We start from the raw sequence: 19976 nt of genomic DNA on the forward strand, positions 1-19976 counted from the left end.
ATATTTGCAAAGCCTATACCTGGTAAAGAACTTATATCCAGAATTAAAAAAGAGCCTTAAAACTCACTAACAAGGTAGGAATGGCAGTTAGACATTTTAGTGCTCAGCACTGTGATTCTTTAAGAAAGTAAATTAAAACCATGATGAGATATGACCATGTGTCTCTTAGAAGAGCTGAAATTAAAAAGACAGACTGTGACAGACATTTGACAAAGATGGGGAGGAACTGCAACACATCCACACTGCTGGTAGAGATATAAAACGTAAAAAGATACCCTACTTTGCCCAAACAGTTTTTTAAAAAGTTGACACAAAGATAGAAGAAAAAACCTTAAATTAACATATACTTGCCACTTTACTAAGCCACTCCACCCCTAAATTTATGCAACAAGAAAAGGGAGCATATACCTGCACAAATACCTGGACACAGATTTATTTGGAGTAGCCCTGTTACGGCTGCGTGTAGATGTCCCCAAAGCCTCATGTGGCCATAAGTGGGGTTTTCAGAGGTGGCGGGGACTCGAGAGTGTGATGCTGGGATTGAGGATGTGATGCTAGGATTCAAGAGTGCCACAATCTGGGTGTGGGTGGAACTGGTCAAAGGGTGGATAGCCTGAACAAACCACAAAAGGACAGAAAGAAGGCAGGTTGCTGCTTGCTGTTGCTACTTTACTACCTTGCTGCTTTTTTTTTTTAAATGCATTTAGTACAGGGTCTCACTACACAGCTCAGACTAGTAGTGATCCTCCTGTTTTCAGCCTACCCAGTGCTGGCATTACAGGCAGGCACCACTATACCTGGTCTCGGTGGCCAGCTCAGTGTGCCGAGGTCTGGGGCTGGTGCAGCCCATGGTGCCAGAGATAGAAGCCCAGTCCCTGCACTTGCCTAAGCAGGCACTCAGTCCACTGAGCTATCTCACTGGCCCTTGCTTTACTGCCTTCTGCCAGCTACAAACTGTTTCTCCTCTGTGATGCCCTTCTGCTATTCACCTTGCCTTGGAGCCAGCTGATTGTGGACTGAAACCTCCACAAACCATGAGCTAAATAAACCTTTCCTCCCTTAACTTTGGGTGTTGGGTATTTTGTCTTAGCAACAAGAAAGCTAACTAAGACAAGGCCTACACTGAAAACAATTCAAATGTTTGTCAAACAAACGCATGCTTAACATTGTGGTATGCCAGTAAACTGGAACACTGGCTATAAATAGGAATGAAGCCAGGTGTGGTGGCACATGCTTCTAACCCAGGAACTCTGAGAGGCTCATCAGGAGGATCTGGAGTTTGAACCCAATCTGGGCAATTTAGTGACTGGGTGAGATCCCTGTCTCAAAAGTTTCTAGCTCGGTGTAAAGGCCCTGTGTTCAATTCCCAGTAGTGAAAAAAAAAGGAATTGATAATGTAGCAAGATGGGTTACTGTCTAATTATGCTGAATAAAAGAATCCAAGTACCAAAGAAAGATTAAATACTGTGGAATCACACTTGCATAGCTTTTGCATTTATTCTAGAAGATGCAGAGATATCACCAGTGCAGAAGCCATGTAGGTGGTTCCATGCCTGCCAGTGCAGGGTGGGGCTCCCAAGGGTAAGGGCAGTAGTCTGGGAACAGGCAAATGTTTCCCACCTTCGCTGTGTGTGACCATGGTTTCACCAGTGTGCATACAAAACATTATCAAATGATTTACTTAAATATCTCAATTTATTACATGCACAATTATGCTGCTAACATTTTAAAATTACTTCAGTTGATTCTGAGACCTAGGTTTCCACAGACTTCCAAATTTTAAAACAGTCAGCTAACAACACACTTGAGCTTTTGGAACAGAAATAGTGTTTCAGAAGAGAGATTGGATCTACATAAGCATATTGTCTCAGTAGCTGTGGGCTTAGCATCTTGGGACAGGTCTCAGGGTTGTAAACTTCACTTCGGCCCAGGCCTAGCCCCTCCCCATCCCTTCCCTTTCCTTTATCCCTCTACACTGCCAAGAATGGGATGAAAACAAGGATGGTTTCATTTAAAAGACACAATTAAATGGCTCATAAAGGTAACAGAGCTCAAGGGTTTTGACCATTGCAGTAAGTGATATTTCATTTCTAGGCTGGAAAAAGGAGCCTTCATTGCACAGATTAGAGAACTCGGGCATGAGAAGAAGTGTAATGGATTTCCCAGGCCACATGGCTAGGATTTGCTGACTTTAGAAAAATCCCTGGGCTGGGGCTGTAGTTCACAGACTTCCCGGGTGCCGAGGGAAATCATCACTGTCCAACTCTACAAGGAAAACATGTGGGACGGAGTGTGTCCCCGAGCTGCTGAGCAGCTGTTGGTCCACGCAAGGCTTCACAGCACCTGGCCCGACCAGCCCAAACTCTATCTGCTTTCCTGTCTTTCTCTGGGCCACAGGCGGTATGTGCCAAAGCTAAACTGAGACCGTGGCTGTGGACCCTCAGTGCATAAATTCCCACAAGCAGAACTGGAAGAAGAAATCTGATGCTGCAAGTATTTGATCCAGTTGGTTTGGAGAAGTCTGTGCTCTTGAATCAACTACCTCAGAATTTCCCAAAATTCGCATTTCACGTTTTGGGGCCTGAGACAGTAGCCAGTATTTTAACAAATCCCCAGTAACCCCAACTGCTGATTTGTGGACCACACTTTGAGACCCACAGGACAGGGCCTCAGGTAATTGCTTCCAGTTCTTGGACAGAAATGTTCAGCCTTTGAAGGCCACTGGTCTAACAGCCATTCTCAGTCTGTTCTGGAACCAGGTGAGGAATCATCAAAAAGTAGCAACTGGTGGCTGAATCACTAGAGATTCTTTGTTCATTGACCTGTGGTGTAGCCTAGGACTTGACGTGTTTACACGTGACATATTTTTAAAGGAATCACAGGTCAAATGACTTCACTGTCCAGCCAAGACTGAATATCAACAAATGGTTTGTCTCCTTGACTGCTATTAGCATTTCCTTAAACTGTCCTGTACTGGAGACTGTAGCCATAACATATCAAGAATTCTTTCATAAGTTCTGCCTTGAACAGTGATTTTTCTTTTTGTTCTGATATTTTAAAAGAGCTAATATTTATGGACCACTTAGGATATATGAGGACTGGTGTTGAGTGCTTCACTCTGCCAGTTGGACTTCTTTTTTCTTAACAGTTATTCTTTAGGGTTGGGGAGATAGCTCAATGGTCTAAGTGCCTGCTGGGCAAGTGCAAGGATCTGGGTTCAATCTCTGGCACTGCATGCCATGCCAGTCGCAGAACCTGGGCACAGCGTTCTAGCCACCGAAACCAGGCATGGTGTTGCAAGCCTGTAATCCCAGCACTGGGGAGGCTGTGACAGGAAGACCACTATGAATCCAAGCTGAGTAGCAAGACTCTATATCAAATAAATAAATAAAAAGGGTTTTTTTTAAGTTCTTAAAAAATTGTTCTTTGAACAACATTTTCTCAAAGAGAGGCTGTATTTTCTGGAACAAGCATGGTCATCTAATTTGGCCTCCATATTTGTTACATTTGCTCTATTTCTCCTGGTTAGAAGCTCAAAGACAAGGAAGAAGAAGAAGAAACATAGGAAAAAAATGTCCTGATCTATTTAAATCTATTCCACTCAGCCCTTAATTCTCTGTGAATCTTGGTGGTGGCTCTCCAGAAACAGAAATGTTCCTTAATTCTGAGAAGCAAATCCTACGAATACCTGTGACTATCCTAAGGCAGCTGATTTTCCTTTCACTTCTACTAATGCTGTTCTATTTTCCACTAAAAACAAAAAGGAACTTTTCCCCCAAAACTTCTTTGGGGGGAACAAGACAGAATAATATGAAGAACAATAATAAGAGTTGTTTCAGGTAGAAGATTTAGTTAGAAGAGTTTATTTCCTGAGTCATGCTTGTTATTAAGATTATTTATGTCTTGTCTTCCTGTTACAGTGTAAGTCCCTAGAAAATAAGATAAATGTGTCTTTCTTTTTGACCTCCCAGAAAACAACTCTTATATGTTAGTGTAAGTATCTTGCTTGTTGACTAAATATTATGAGGATTGAAAAGACCTGACTTGGATGAGTTTGTGGCTATTATTTGTAACTGGAAAATAAATTTTTAAAGAAAATTAATATGTATATTTAAATTAACCACACAGATGACACTGGGTTCAGTTATAATTATACTGTACTTAATAAGATTACATTGCTTATAAGTAATAGTGATTTATAACGAAAAATCTGAAATAGAAGAAACTTCTACCTTTTTATACTGTGTCATGGAAGCTATAGATGTTCATCCACAAAATACACTTTGACACATTTCTCAGAGACAGGCTGCGCAAATTAAGACAATAGGGTCCAACCCAAAACATTGTTACCTCAGTTCTAATAAAGTGTCTTATTTACTGAATCAAAATGGGCTGGTGGTAAAATGAGTCCACTGGAATAGCTTCCATTTATTGAGCTGTAGTTAAGTGCTCGCAGCTTGCTCTTTCCAGCCTTATGATAAACCTCCTGTATGCTAACTGGAGGACAGGGTGGATCTAAGCTCTACTGGCCTTAAAGCCAAAATACGCAACCAATAATTCCATTTCTTTACAAATATGTGAAATCTATGCATGCTGGAATACTATTTGGCTATATAGGGTGACAAATTGAGACATTCGTAGAAAAATGGATGCACTTGGAAAATATGCTGTTAAGTGAAATAAACCACACACACCAGTTTAAGTACCATATGATCTCCCTCATTTGAGTGAGACAAAGTACACACATTTGAGTACCCTATTTGAGTGAGGCAAAGTACAGAGAGGACAATAAAGAGTGGAGAGAAGGGGTCAAGAAGACGGATATTTTGCAAATGGGAAGGGGCCCAAGAGGTAAAGGGTGAGGGGAAGGGGAAGCAGGGAGAGCTATAAAGCCATGCCCTGTTGACGGAACGTAATAACTCAATGGACGTAAGCATTATGTGTCATAAACATGAGCTATGATTGACAATATCAGTAACAATGAAGATGGGAAGGGGCCGGGGAGACTGCTTGGTAGAATAAGCGTTTGCCTGGCAAGCGCAAGGGCCTGAGTTCATCCCTGGTTCCACCAAAAAAAAAAAAAAAAAAAGACTGAAGTTGGGGTAAGGGGAATTAAATGAGGGAGAGAGAGAAGAAGGGGAGGGAGGGATTACAAAAAGAAATAAACTGTATTATGTACATGTCGGGCACAGTTAGAAGCAGGGAATAGAGGGAGCCACTCCCTTCCCTTCAGTCAGCTATAAACACACCATCCTTCGCTTCAGTCAGCCTTAAGCACAATGGCACCTCCCCAGTCTAAGCTTAGGAAGTCAGATCCCTGAGGCAGTGGATCACAATGCCAGGAGGAGACCAAATGAGAGGCCCTGGAGGCATGGGTGTCTGACCTTTAAGTCCTGGAAGCCAGAGTGATCAAGGGCTTGTTCCTTTTCCCTTTGCCCTGCTGCTACCATCCCACTATCTTCAACAAATATAGGGCTACCTACTACTTCTCAAGGTGTACACTGGAAAATTCTTTCCTGGTGGTGCACAGAGCCTGGAGTATCTGTACCCACCCCAAGATGACCATGACCTGCATGGTCTGCAAACATGCACCAATTAATTTAAAAAAAAAAAAGCTGCCTATGTCTACAGAAATGAGTATCAATTCTATTTTTAGACCGAAGGAAATGCCACCCTAATTACAAGAAGTACACTAGCTAAATGAAGAGGTCCCTTTACAAATCACTATAAAGATATTTTAAGAGAACGGCCTTCGGGAGGAAGCCTTATGTATCATTTTGCTTCTGGCAAACGCCGAGGGTACAATCATTTGATCCCAACTCCACAGCAGCGTGGGGAGGGTTGTAAAAGGAGCTGCAGGATGTCATCATTTTTGCCTCTGCGGGCTGGGCTGGGCAGTGCCCTGTGTGGCTCACTGCTGTTTCTGGATCAAAGCTAAAAAACCATATCCCACAGCTCTGCTTCCTGAAACCCCGCGGGTCCTCTTGCTTCCCTGAGATCAGAGCACCATCAGAAGCACACAGCACTGCTAACGTCCAGCAAGGTCTTTCATAAATGCCTGTAGCAAATTCTACATCCCAGATGCACCTGTGCTCCAGCCCGCCTCCCCTCAGCCAGGTTAGGGCTGCCTGAGCTGACCCACCCTGGCCGGAAGGAAGCCAGCTCTGTCATGTCTCCCCTCGTCCCAGAAGAGTTCCCCAGTGTTCCCTCTTCTTTAGCAGTTTGGACAGGAAGGCAATTCAACCTATTTGGCCTGAGAGTCCATCTCCTCAGCCACTTTCCTCCCTAAAATGGGCAAAGCAGTTATGTTTAGCCACTCCCCCATAAGATGCAAAGTTGGATGTAACAGAGGTAATGGAAGCGTGGCTGGGGGGGGGGGGTCAGTCTATAAAAGATGTCTGTGAAAATTCTGTTTACAAAACAGAGATTCCTGGACAGTTCAACTCTGATACCCCACTGTAGAAAATGATGTTGTGGCGACCTGGCCATCCATGACCTCCCAGGACCCCTGCACCCCCTGCCTCGGTCCCCTGTCCTCAGGAGGGGCTGGTCTCCAGAGATCTCACCTGACAGCTGCCTCCTCAGCCTTTTTTCTCATTATGGTTTATATAGTCATCCTGTAAATGCTTAAAATCCAAGCAAGGAATTATACCTATGTGCTTTTGAACAAACAAAATGAGATTTTTGGTTTTGGTACCAAGTATCTCTCCAGGTTGAATGTAGCTTCTATTTTCATACTGAAATCAATTTCCAAAGCAATACAACTTGCAGGATGTTGTTCTGGAAAAGGTATATGAGACCTTCTAAGGGGATTTGAAGGGAATACCTCCTGTACTTAAATGCCTAAGAGTTTGTTTTTTAGGCTTAGGGCTGTGTCTCAGCTACTCTTCTCTTGTTTGCTTGGACAAATACCTGACACTCAAAATGAAGGAAGGAAAGATTTATTTAGCTCACAGTTACTGGAGGTTTCAGTCCATACTCAGCTGGGTCCAAGGCAGAGCAGCATATAGCAGAGAGCAAACTTTCATGGCTTTGGCAAAGAGCAAGACAAAGCAAAAGGAAGAGTAGCAAGCTCGAGCAGTTAGCTTCTCCTCCCTCCTTATATTGTAATGCAAATTCCCTGCCCCAGGGCAGGTGCAGCATCCACATTCACAATAATCCATCATAAACTCCAGAAGCTGCCCCCTTGACTGCATGAGGCTTTGGGGGTGGGGTGGGGAGTGGACACCTAGACACAAACCATAACAGGCTGGAATAGTAAGCTACATAGCTTGATTTGTAATGGTAATGCATTGGTCATTATAGGTTGCTCTTAAACCAGGCCAAAGTTGCTGCAAAGCCACCAAAGAGGATTTGAACAAAGTTGATCCCAATCGCATCTCAGGGTGCCCCAGGGGTGGGGCAGGCACGGCAGGCTTGGGGATCAAACCCCCAGGCCCTGTGCCTGCTTGCAGGGGCTTTAATCTGCTAAGCCATTTGACAGGCCTCAAGCCATTAGAACAGAACTTTGATTGTTTGATTACATCATTTAAAAGAGGTAATAAGCACAATCCACACCTGCTAATAATCATAAAAAGTGTTTTAAGAATCCAATTTCAACACAGAGACCACTTAAGTGGGCCTTTCCCCAAACAATAATTTCCAAACACTTCATCTACTCACTAGTGACCAAGAGCAGAACTTCTGTGTTCTCAGGAGTCAAGTGTTTTTGTCCTTACTTTCCAAGCTAAAGCAAAACTTCTGTTGTGGAAGTATGGACTCACTGCCAGGCTCTGCCCAAACCCTATCACCTACTTTCTCCAGTCTGGAGGCAGATGGTAGACCTTGCACTTGCCAGGCAGGCACTAATGCCACTGAGCTACCTCCCTGGCTAGCAATGGAAAAAACGTACAGAAGTGATTCCCCTTGAAGCCTTTCAGGAGATTCTTTTTCCTAAAATCTAGTCCTATAAATATATACACTTTATGTTAACATTTTAGGTCAGTGTTTGGGGCACTAACATTTCCTTAGGCTGACTCATTTCCATAGGTTGAGAGACCAGCCTTTTGCTTGTAAGCACTAGGGGCTGAAATAATTTAATTTGGGAACCCTAACAAGTACCCCAGAAACCCACAGCTGCTGTCCTCATGCTTTAGTACTTCCCACAGTGTGGGCTGTGTTCAGTTCCTGGTAGTCATTTGCAGACACTGCACAGCACAACGGAGCCATCTCAGTATTTGAGGGACTGTGTAGGTGAGCCGGGCTGTAATGAGTTAGCCTCATGCTGAGCTTCCGCGCCACAGTTATGGAGGTGGTGTTTCTCAAATTGGCCGGCCATGCTTGCTAAAACACAGATTTGTTGGCCTGATTCCCACAGGTTCCCTTAAGAGGTCCAGGGTTGAACCTGAGCATTAGATGCTTCGTCTCAGGACCACTGATGTATCAAATCTGGAGGGTTCATGTCAGTCCCGATTGTTTGGGCCCTTGGCAGCTTCTCCATGAGTGCTGGTTCTACACTGGGCACATTTGATCAGTCCTTTGCTTACACTCAGGCTCTGTAGTTCCAGACGAAGATGCTGAGAAACCAATTGGGTAGAGCTGAGTGCTCCTGGGAGCATCCAAGGGGTGGTTGGCTGCTACACAGCGCTGTAGTCACAGCAGTCACTGTGATATCCACAGCTTACGAGAATGTCTGCTGAAATCAAACTGATAAGCATCTTATCTTCACTAATTTTTATCTTAGGACTTAGAGCTAGCCCTTCAATATGCTGGATTCTGAACCAGGGATTGAACTCAGACCCTTGCGCTTGCCAGGAAAGCACTTATTCCACTGAGCCATCTCCCCGGGCCCCTAGAGTCCAACCATTTTTTTCTGTAATCACACTTGGTTAAGTTTTAAAGCATGGCTCTGTTACAAAAGAGTGCAATCATTTTACTATTTGCTTCAAGCACACGTTGGAATGTAAACATACCTTGTTTAACTTGACAAAATATTCCAGTCCAGCTTCCAAAGGATTTGTATCACAGTTCATCTAAAAAAGAAAACAAACATTTTAAATCTTAGATGAGTAATAACTGGATGACGTCACTTCCATGTGTTATCTTTTTAGAAGAAAGAGCATTTTTTGATATTCAAATGCAGCTGCTGAAAAAGGTAGCTTAGGGACTGCTGTCTAGAAGCCTTTTTTAAATTCAAAATTCAAATGTAGCCTTTCAGCATATACTACCATTCAGAGTATAGCAAATACAGAAGCTGAATGTCAAAACCTGTCTGTGTAGCTCTTCTATTTTAAAAAATCTCTGAAGGATAGACACAATGTTCCTTCCATAAATAAGGCTGTTTAGGTTGTATGTCATAATTGTATATAACTAGCTTTTGTATGCATTTAGTACTGAGTCTACAGGGTCTCGCTGCACAGAATGGACTCCTAGTGATCCTCCTGTTTTCAGCCTTCCAAGCGCTGGGATTACAGGTGCCCACCACCACGCCCAGTCTCAGCGCTGTCTCCGCATGTCCCAGGGGCAGGGCCAACACGGCACACCGGGGATCGAACCTCATTTCCTGCATCTGTCTAAGTAGATGCTTCAGTCCGCTGAGCTATCTGACTGACTCATAAGTAGGTTTTTGAAGTTTTGAAATATTTTCCAGAACAACCCACTTGGGTCTCCTTCAGTCCCTCTCTTAGACAGACGCTTTCTTTCCCTCAATAAATATATTCTGCTCTTAACCTCCAAAAAGCCCTAAATAAATAAAATGAAGTATCTTGCAGTTAGCCCAGAGTCAGGAAAAGCAGAAGGTAGGAATGTGGCTTCTGCAGACTCAAAAGAAAAAAAAAGAACAGCATCCCCAGCCAGTGCAGGGACACAGCCAGCACCCAATCACCCCGAGACAAATGTGTTTGTTTCCTTTTTCTCTTTTCCATACAGGACTTTTCTAAAACATATCAAGCTGCTTCTTTATTTCTGCAGTACTGGGGACTGACCCCAGATCCTCGTGTGTACCAACAAGTGTTCTATCACCGAGCAACATCCCCAGCCCATTTAAAAATAATTTTTAGTTTGAGACAGAAGCTTGAAAGGTAGCCCAGGCTGGTCTTGAGTTTGTGATCCTCTTGGATCAACCTCCAAAGTAGCTGACATGCCAGGACTCCTGATTTAAAAGGGGTCAACTTCAAAAGACAGCACAGTACTTACATGAACCAAGGGAGCATAAGATTATTTCACATGATTATAAAATTTTCCCTCACATCTCTTAATCAATTTGAGCTACCCTAAAAGTAGTTTTTAATCTGCTTAAGTTTCGGATTTTTTTTTTTTTTTTCAAAGAAAAAAAGCAGAGAAGTGTGATCCCTATCAGAACACAAGAGGGCGCACTGGCACCGCTGGAAAACGGGGTGTGGGGAGCAGGGCGAGGCAAGGCACAGAGCTGTCTAAATCCCGAAGGGCAGCTTCCACTGCTTCACTCCTGGGCCCACGGGACAGAGCTGACCCAGGAGCCCAGCGAAAGATTGCTAATAAGCCAGGCATTGTATGGCAAGAACTCTGGGAAGCTGAGGCAGGAGGATCACAAGTTTGATTTAGCAACTTAGCAAGACTTTGACTCAAAATTAAGTATTTTTGTTCTTTATTTTTAAGAGCTGGAGATGGAGCTCAGTGAAAAGGCCTTCGGTTCAAGCCAAGTAAAATAGTAGAAACAACCACAAAATAAAAACCCGAGGTCACTCACAGAGCACCTTTCACGGAGATGCCTGAGGCCCCTCACTCTCACAGTGCTCAATTTGCTGCCTCCCTTCACAAGCCCACATCCTCAAGAGTGCGTGCCTGGGCTTCAAATTACACTTAAAATGAAATTAATTGACTTAAAATGAACTTGAAATTTTTCTTAGCCCTGTAAAGACCAATGCAATCCTGTAGGAGACCTGTTCCTGCACGCAGAAGAGCAGAGGCTCTGGGGCTTAGGCCCCCAAGCCAGGATGAAGTGGATAAATTCAGACCCCAGCACACCCATCCCTCATCGCCCCTCACTGCCTCCAAGGAAAGAACCACAAGACTGCAAAGCCTGGGGATCTACAGCAGTGATGACAAATCTTTTGGATCTTTCAAAAATAACAAACAGCCCACTGCAGCATGCAAGCCACAGGTTCACCACCTCTGATTCTGAGGACCTGCCACCCTACAGGGTAGAGTTTCAACCCCAGTTTGGCCTGTGCTGTGTACCATGAACCAAAGGCCCCGCCAAATCTCAGTGGGACTCCGTGTAGAACAGGAGTCATGGTAAAACTTTCTGAGAGTTGAGAAGGCAAATGAAATCATGCCAGTGAAACTTCATGTGAGTGGCTAACGTACAGGACTAACAGGCAATCTTGCATTTTTATTAATGGGACTCACACATGTGGGACCACTGGCCTTGTCCCTCAGCAAGAAAAAAGTTTAGTTTGCAGGAAAGGACAAGATAAGAAGGAAATGTAGATGGTCAGCACATAGAGCAGGTGGAGGTGGGGCTCAAGTCCCACAAGCCGGTCCCCACAGCACACACAGACTTGAGGGCTCCCACTACTTGGGAGGAATTGAGACAGAATAGCCCCCTGTCAGAGTCCCCCGGTGCTTGGCACTGCTCCCGGTAAATGCATGTGCCCAGCCAGAAGCAGAGGTAGCCCAAGTCTGCATACAGACATCAAAGGGAAACAGTCTGAGAGAAGGGACCCTAATTTCCAACCTCGGCGCCCCAGGCTCGGAAGGCTTTCTCCAGTCGTAGAGCATTCAGGGCGTAGGTCCCAAAGTTGCTGATGCCCTCCTGCTGGCCTGCAGTCATGACAGCCTCGTAGAGAGCCACGGAGTCCTCTAGCCTGTGGTACAGCTCCCATCCCAGCTCACCTGAAACCAAACACGGGGCCACACAGAGTGAAGCGGCATCCTCATTCCATGTGTGAGAGTTGAAAGCCGGTGCAGAGGGGAGGCTGCACGTCCATGGCAGAGACATGAACAGTGTTAAAAGACAAGCTCCCAAAAGTTCAGTGTGAGCTCCCACCAGGAGCAGCTGTCGCAGAGGATGGTACATCTGCGGGTGACCCTGAGCCAGGGCTGCAGGGCAAGGCTGCAGGACAACTCTGGTCCAGAGGTAGTCTAGAAGCAGGACTCCATCTCAAGCTGGAGCTGGCACCCAGAGAGGACACTGTAGGCCATTTCAGCAGAATGAGTTCCATGAATTATGAAGCCAGCGTATTTTATGTACAGAAGGGGTTCAAGATTTAGATACTCCAACTCCCTTGTGCCCACCCAGGAATCACAGGCTTAAAAATCCAGAAAGCTGAAAATTACTCTGAGGTCTACACTGTGTGAGATTCCCTTGCTCCCACTCTATCCCTGTCTGTACATGGAGCAGCATCAGAGGTGGCGGGGTAGGCAAGAGAGCAAGACAGGGGACAAATCTCACCTGTCCCATTTACTAATTTTTATTTTGGTCATTATTTTGTCCCCTGTTGGGTTGAGGGGTGGGACCACGTAGAGCAGAGGCCCAGGGAAGATCTATGGCCTCCAGTGCCACAGTTTTCTCCTGGGCCCCGTCCTCAGGCTGGCCCAGGCTGCTGGCACCCGGTGGGAGCCACAGTGCAGAGACCAGGTCCCATCCATGAAGGGGCCCAGAGGTGGGGGGTACTGGGTGCTAATGGGGATGAAAAAGGACCCTGTCAGAGGCCCACACCACCACACACAAGGCTGAGGTTTCCTGGTGAGCACACAGCCTGGGCAGGAAGTGCCTGCAGGCAGTGCTACACGGAAAGCAGGACTCAGCCATGTCGGCTCTGAATAACGACACCCTTGCCTTCGACAGGGCTGCTGGCCTGGCCTTTCCAGTTTTTCTGATGTTACCCTTCCCTTATTTCTTTTCCTACTCTGTCAGACATTTAGAAACCCATTGGAGCCTAGCAGTGAATAGGCAGACCCGTCTTAGAGCTGAGCAAAAACAATCTTCCCACTGCCAAGTCACAAGGCACGCAGTGACTGTGCACACACGTGCAGAGATTCAGACCAGGATGGCTGAGGGGCTCACCTGTGTATGATATCCTAATAGCAGTGACGGGAATCCCAGCAACCTTGAAGGACTTGGTCTGCAGAAAAGCAAAGGCGCCTTCACTGAGGTCTTCTGAGGTCAGCTTCTGCAAGACCCTCCTCGCATGTGGCCCCGCAACTCCGAGGACGCCCAGCTCATCGGTTATGTTTCTAATCTCAACGTTGTATCCACCTTTGATGGCTACTTCTTCAATCCATCTGCATTGGAGGCATAGACACGAGGCTGAATGCTGCTGCAGTGCTGCGTGCTGCTGACATTTCACTGCCCTGAAGATGGGGTTTGTGTCTAGAATTATCAGAAAGTCCCCAGAGGACCACTGGATCCAAACACTCAATTTTTAAACTGGAGGAACCTGAGCCCATGAGATGTGAAGAGACTGTCTCCAAATCACCCACATGAGTTGGGGGTAATGTGCCACAGAACTGAGGATGCTTCAATTTGAACATGCCATGCGATTTTTCTTAAATAGTGACAGTTCTATTGCATTTAAAGTAAGGAGTCAGCTTCAAAAATCTACTGAAAACCAAATGTGCTGTAATGCAGGAGGCATGCTTGTGTCACTGCAGGTTCACAATGCACCTGGCACCAGGCACAGACTCGCTCGAGGATCACAAGGAAAGACAAAAACTCTGGCTTCAGTTTCTAAGCCTCGATGAGTTATTGGAGCCCAGCTGTGGCCCCATTTATCATTTATGAGAGGTCCCTCGGGCTTGAAAGTGTACGGGGAAGGGCTGGAGCGGACTGAGCCAAAGCTTGGCTGCTGAGACAGAACCCAGTGCACTTTGCCTCAGAGCAGATAACGTGTATAATTCGGTGACCACAGCGAGGATCTACCAGGTAGCACGTGTGTTAGATAGTAGTGTTCTGAGCATTTGAAAGTAATGGACTACAGACTTCTTCTTTTCTTTCAGACAAACACCCACAAAGAGGCCTGGCATGGCAGAGCATGGAGCTGAGGGCAGGAAGGCAAGGCTCAATCTGGCTTGATCCAAGTTAGCCAAACGAGCTTCCCCATCTGATTGAGCATTACCATAATTAACAAGGGAGTAGGAGAAATGACTAAGGCAGTGTTTTAAAGGAGTTCTGGAACATTGATTGCACCTTCTAAATGGGACTGAACAGCACCAGAACCAGTAAATCCAACCCCTGGGGTACTAGGTGGGGGGCAGGGTCTTCAAATGTTTCTGATAAAAGGCACAAATTAAAGGAAGAATTAAAGGGCCAGTGAGATAGCTCAGCAGAGCAAGCACTGCTTAGACAAGCGCAGGGACTGGCGCCACATGCTGCACCACCCCCGCCCGAGGCACGCTGAGCTGATGACCGAGTCCAGGTGTGGTGGCACATGCCTGTAATCTTAGCACTGGGGAGACTGAAAACAGGAGGATCACTACGAGTCTGAGCTGCATGGTGAGACCCCGTACCAAATACAATAAAAAATGAAAACCAAAGAAGAATTAAAGTTACATTTCAAGTACTATAAAGGAAAAACTCAGTGCAAGATCCAGTCAACATGCAATCTGTACAAAATGTTTTCTCTTTTCTTTATTTTTGAGACAGCAGGGGCTTTAGCAATTTATTGCCCAGGTTGAGGTCAACTTTGCCTCAGCCTGTCTTACCCTTCTAAAGTGCTGAATTACAGGTGTGCACCACCACACCTGGCATACAGAACATTAGTACTAGCTGTGCTTACCTAAGATCATGGAGTTCGGATCCAGAACCAGTTATTAACAGAAATTCACCAGGAGATTGGTGAGAGACAGTCAGTTCAGCATACACACGACCTTTGGGTGTCAGCATGTGGCTTATGTTTGTAAAACCCACCTACACCAAATAATTCAAAATGATTAGGATGAGCTGAAAACCTTAGGCATTCTTTTAACACACATGTAAATAAAAATATGAGCATTAACCATGAAATGCTTTCTTCTCTTACCATGTCTATCAATTGTACAAACTACTTAAACCCAAGGTTAATGTGGCATTCTCATCTTAACCATTCAAAGCTGTCATAAAAGCTATGCTTTCTATTAATATCAATTTTACTTAAGTATCTTTGAAATAGGGCTTTTACTAGATAGTTCAGGTTGGCCTTGAACTCACCATACTTTGGTTGCCCTCAAATTCGAGGAAATCTTCCTACCTCAGCCTCCCAAACACTGGGATTACAGATATGTGCCACCACCCTTGGCCTACATGTAGTCGGTTTTAAATTTCCCCCAACATAATTAAGCAAAGTCATTAGGTCTTTGAATGATACAGGAAAGCACTCAACAAGAATTTAAACTTGAAAAGTAGCTTATTTTCTCTCCATTGAAGAGTTCTAATGTTCACACAGGTATCAAATTGTGAGCTGAAATAACACATTGGAATTTGACTTTTGAAAAAAAAAAAAAAACCCAAGAGGATGGAGAGTCACATGGGCGTGACCCCTGGACTTTGGCTATCTACCTTCGGAAGGGCATTGGCGAAGAGGTGGTCCAGCAGCCTTGCAGAATCCCGGCCTTTGATGCTGAACTTGCCAAATGGTGTCAGGTCAATCACCCCCACTCTTTGCATAACTTGTTTATACTCAGACCCCACCGGCTCAAACCAGTTTGTGCGGCGAAAGCTTGGCCTGAAACGCAGTGTTTGCTGTTATAGAATGCTTTCACTTACTGTCCAAGGGTGTAGAGTAAGGCTATTTTAATAAATTTTTTCCATCTAGAAAATACTACTTGGGAAAGGAGATTTGACCTTAACTGCTCTGCCAATCATATGTATGTATGTTTATGTTGGGCTCTGACCTAAAGCTACTCACCTGGCCATTTCATAGCAAATGAAATGTTAACTACCTAGCACATAAGATGACACTTGGGGACTAAAAAGATAGCTCAGTAGACTAAGTGCCTGCTTAGGCAGGTGCAGGGACTGGTGTTAGATCCCAGGCACCACATGTTGTGTCAGCCCCATCCCCTGGCCTGCTGAGCCACCCACCGGACCAGACATGGTGGTGCACACCTATAATCCCAGTGCTGGGGAGGCTGAAAACAGGAGGATCACTATGCAGTGCAATGAGACCCTGCAGGGGTGTGCAGTGAGACCCTGTGTGAAATACATTTTTTAAAAAAATGGCACCTGAGGCAGGCACATGTCAGCAGTCCAGCATTTTCCACTACCAGCCACTGAGCCAAACTGAATTAGAATACTGGTGGGGATAGGGATGGCCAGAGCTTCGCCCACACAGCTACAAATGCTAATCAGCTGGGCTTGTTAACAGCCAGATTCAATGTGTTAGACTTGAGAAGGCCTCCATGCCCATACTACAGACAACAGGGTCCCTGATTTTCTGGTCCAAAACTTTTTGTTAGTGAGGTGGGTACCAATACTTGAACTTAGGAGATTTTCATTGAGCTCCATTCCCAGCCTTTTCTTTTTTGTTTTTTATACTTAGATAAGTTCTGTTTAAATTGCTAAGTTGCCAAGGCTGGGCTTGAACTTGAGATCCTCCTGTGTCTGCCTCCCAGAGTCCTGGGATTACAAGCCTAAACATGTTTTCAAAGAAAGGGCACAGTGTGACTTTCCAAGACCTTTGCATTAATTAATGATAGGGCTGGGTCTAGAACAAAGGTCTCTTGGCACATTGCAAAGGTTCTGTCTACTTCACAAAGCAGACTTCTAACTTGGTATATTAACTTCAGAGCAAGGGGCTGGGTGTGCAAACTGAGTTTTCATCAGCTTAATTATTAAAATGGTAGAAGAATTTCAGGCCAGACCCAAAAAAGCACAAAGTGAAGAACAGAGTTGACATTCACCTGTTGTTTAGGAGAAACCCAAACCAGTATGTAGCCACCCAACAGTCAAGACTGTCTCCCTGTAGAGCCCAGATGAGTTCACAGCTCAACAGTCTTTAGTTGCTTAGCTCTTATGTTAACATTGTTTACAGAAGCAAAACAACAGCTGGAGAAAACAAAGGTAACAACTTTTAGGTTGGCTACTTATTTTCCCTTGGTTTATGGATTCTCATGAGAAAAAATGTATAATTCATGTCAAGTACTGTATGATATGCGGTGCTCTCCAGGGGTGCAGGGCTGTGTTCTGATGGTTATTTTATGCCTTAGCTTAACTTGAAATCCTAAGCCAATTTATCAACCATGCACATGATATGCAGGGCTTAGCATGAACATTATGCGCATGCATACTACATGCACTAGAAGGAAGACGTTATTTCATGCTATTTCCCCATGCTGTATCCCCAGATGCAGGTTATTTTCATTTTGAGGTTCCATATTCTGTGATTTGACCAAGATCCTAAAGCCGCACAAACCTTTGAGAGGCAGCTGAGGTCAAGTGGGGATTTGGTGGGGTGAGCAAAGTTCCTCTGCTTTTCTAGCAAAAATGCTGAGGGAAAGAGGCATGGCCAGGGCTGCTGCTGCAGCTCTCGGGGAAGAAAAGTCCTCAGTTCTCTATATCCTTTCCTCTAGCTCCTGGGCTCCACCACTGGGTCAGCACATGGCAAAGCCAGCCACACACCTGTACTGAGTGTCCTGGCCCGGTCTGTAGAACCAGTTCGGCTGTTCCCAGCCCGCATGGAATCCCATGGAGCACTTGGGTGACAGGGTCTCATAAAGCCCGCTGACTCTCTGCGTGGGCCGCCCAGCGAAACGCTCTTCCTTGGGATAGCCAACTGGAAAAGAAGAGCCAGCACTCAGGAAGACAAATACTTCCAAGGGATTAGGACAGTGGAAAATATAGGACTCAAAAGCCAGATGTGCACACATGTGCATATGTGTGTTTGATGTAAAGATTGAAGCAGTCATTTATATTAATCATCAAGGCATAAAGTGAAAAATTACTTAAAAATTGAAATAATTAAGTAAAAGCACAATCTGTTAGGGTCCCTGACCAGCTCCACCCAATGAACACAATAAAAAGTATCTAGATCCCCCAGCACCACATGCCAGCCAGCCCCGACCCCTGGTGGGCTGAGCTGGCCACACACACACACACACACACACACACACACACACACTAAATAAATGTAATAAATAAATAAATATTTTTTTTTAAAAAGTATCTAGCGTTGGATGCTGTGAACACTTTGTACAATTACAAATCTGTACTTCACCGATGTTGTTGAATCCGTAGGATTCTCTGGCTTTGGCCTCAGTGTACTGAGCTGTGGTCCATTTGCCATAGCGGTTAGGGTCCAGTTCTATCAGGTCAAAAGGAGGCTCTCCCTGCAGGATCCAGTCGCTGAGGTACTTTCCTACTCCCCCAGCGTGGATTATGCCATACCTTTTGGACACAGAGACAGGTGCCTGCTCACTAACACAGGTTATTTTCAAGTGGTGACACATACCCAGCTATCCTACAGGGCCCCAAAATTGGAATATTCTGTGCTCTTCTGAACATAAAAGATCATACTTTTTATGCTGTCCATTTTTCCACTTAAAATGCATACAAATTAAACATGCCTGGCTTGATAGCTGGTTTCTTTCCACAAGGCCGAGAGAAATATATCTGAAAAGTAGCCTTCTCCTCTCAGCTATGGAGGAAAGGTGTGGGCAAGTGAGGAGGATAGAAGTGGAGAACAGGGTAATGTGACTGGCTCTCTCTGGCCCCTGAGCTCTGAGCACCCTGGCTGAGGGGAAACTGGAGGGAGAACCCATGCCCCTCAGACTGGGCCCGGCCTGGACCTGCTGAGGTGGCGGCCTCTTTGTGAGGAGCCAGGGCTGTGATCTTGGAAGCACTCAGCCCAGAAGCCCTCACCTGGGGCCTGCACGGGCTGGAAAGGAGCGCTGCCCTCACCCCACCTCCCATTTTGCAATTAGTGGGTCGCTCAGTGGAGAAGATCAGGTTGCTTTTCACTCTTTAAGAAGATGCTTGGAAAGCAAGAATGATTTTATGCTGTCACGGTGGACCCCGGCAGTTCTACCCACCCACTCCAGTCTAATGAAGGCCTTCACAGTAGGTGTGTCTGTGGTTAAGTCAAGAGAAACTTCTGCATAATCAGATGAGCCCAGGGAGATGGCTCAGTGGAATAAGCGCTTCCCTGGCAAGCGCAAGGGTCTGAGTTAAATCCCTGGTTCCGCAAAAAAATAAAAAAATAATAATAATAATAATCAGATGAGCCAGAAACTCTGGGAGAGGACCAAGAATAGGAGCTCCCTGAGGAGGCGTGAAATGCAAGCCACCAAAAGACAGCCACTCAGTAGCCAGGACCCCAGGCTCTAAGGACGGGTTGGGGCCCAGCAGGCCAGAAACACTAACTAGCTTGCCTCCCATCAAGATGCCAATTTTGTGACTTTAGAAAATAGATGTCTAAAGGCTGTTATCAGAAGTGTGTTTTGCAAGGAGAGTAAGAGGCAGCCGTGCACCCTTCACCCTTCTCTGGCATTGCAGCACTAGGCTTGCAGAGCTAGGCATCATTAATGTCAGTGGAGTACGTGGCCAGATGAGATGGCGGAGGAACAGAGTGCCAGAAGCTATGATATGGTGGCAGAGTGGGTTTGACATCAATATTCACCAAGTTAATGGGACAAATACTAGAAATAAAACTTCAAAGAGGTGATGGAGTCATTAATCAGAAGCAACACGAGGAATTACAGAGAAATACATCATGTTGGGCAAACACAAATTATGCTGAAAAATGCATCAGATACATTATATATTTGCTATTTTGAATTATCTTTGTCATATTGTATTATGAAAAATCCTTGTGTAGTGGGGCAAATTGACCTGTTTGAAGGTAACAGCATGAAACGAGACATGAATAATGGAAATGGCTGGAAATAGACAAAGAAAACTTTAGGAAACAATTACCTTTCTGTGCACTAATCTTTAAACACTATACAGGTAATTTAGCCATTATATAGTCAGAATTTTAACACTGAAATATTTTATTTCTCCTATTATTACTTGCCCATAAAAGAGAAAATTCTCTTTCTCT

At 45.1% G+C, this 19976-nt stretch overlaps 1 protein-coding gene across 1 annotated transcript in view; it reads right to left on the reverse strand.

Annotated features, from left to right (window-relative positions):
* The window catches only part of Dmgdh (dimethylglycine dehydrogenase), a 70422-nt gene that overhangs the window by 20855 nt on the left and 29591 nt on the right, over positions 1 to 19976 (reverse strand). Inside the window, exons 8-14 of the mRNA XM_004645745.2 lie at positions 18153 to 18322; positions 17558 to 17711; positions 15497 to 15662; positions 14739 to 14869; positions 13028 to 13245; positions 11696 to 11853; positions 8952 to 9011 (exon numbers count right to left, since the gene is read on the reverse strand). Coding sequence (XP_004645802.1) covers positions 8952 to 9011; positions 11696 to 11853; positions 13028 to 13245; positions 14739 to 14869; positions 15497 to 15662; positions 17558 to 17711; positions 18153 to 18322 — 1057 coding nt within the window. The remainder of the gene's footprint in view (positions 1 to 8951; positions 9012 to 11695; positions 11854 to 13027; positions 13246 to 14738; positions 14870 to 15496; positions 15663 to 17557; positions 17712 to 18152; positions 18323 to 19976) is intronic.

This window comes from Octodon degus, unplaced genomic scaffold (assembly GCF_000260255.1).
Source record: "Octodon degus isolate 3935 unplaced genomic scaffold, OctDeg1.0 scaffold00238, whole genome shotgun sequence".
Classification (NCBI taxonomy): domain Eukaryota; kingdom Metazoa; phylum Chordata; class Mammalia; order Rodentia; family Octodontidae; genus Octodon; species Octodon degus.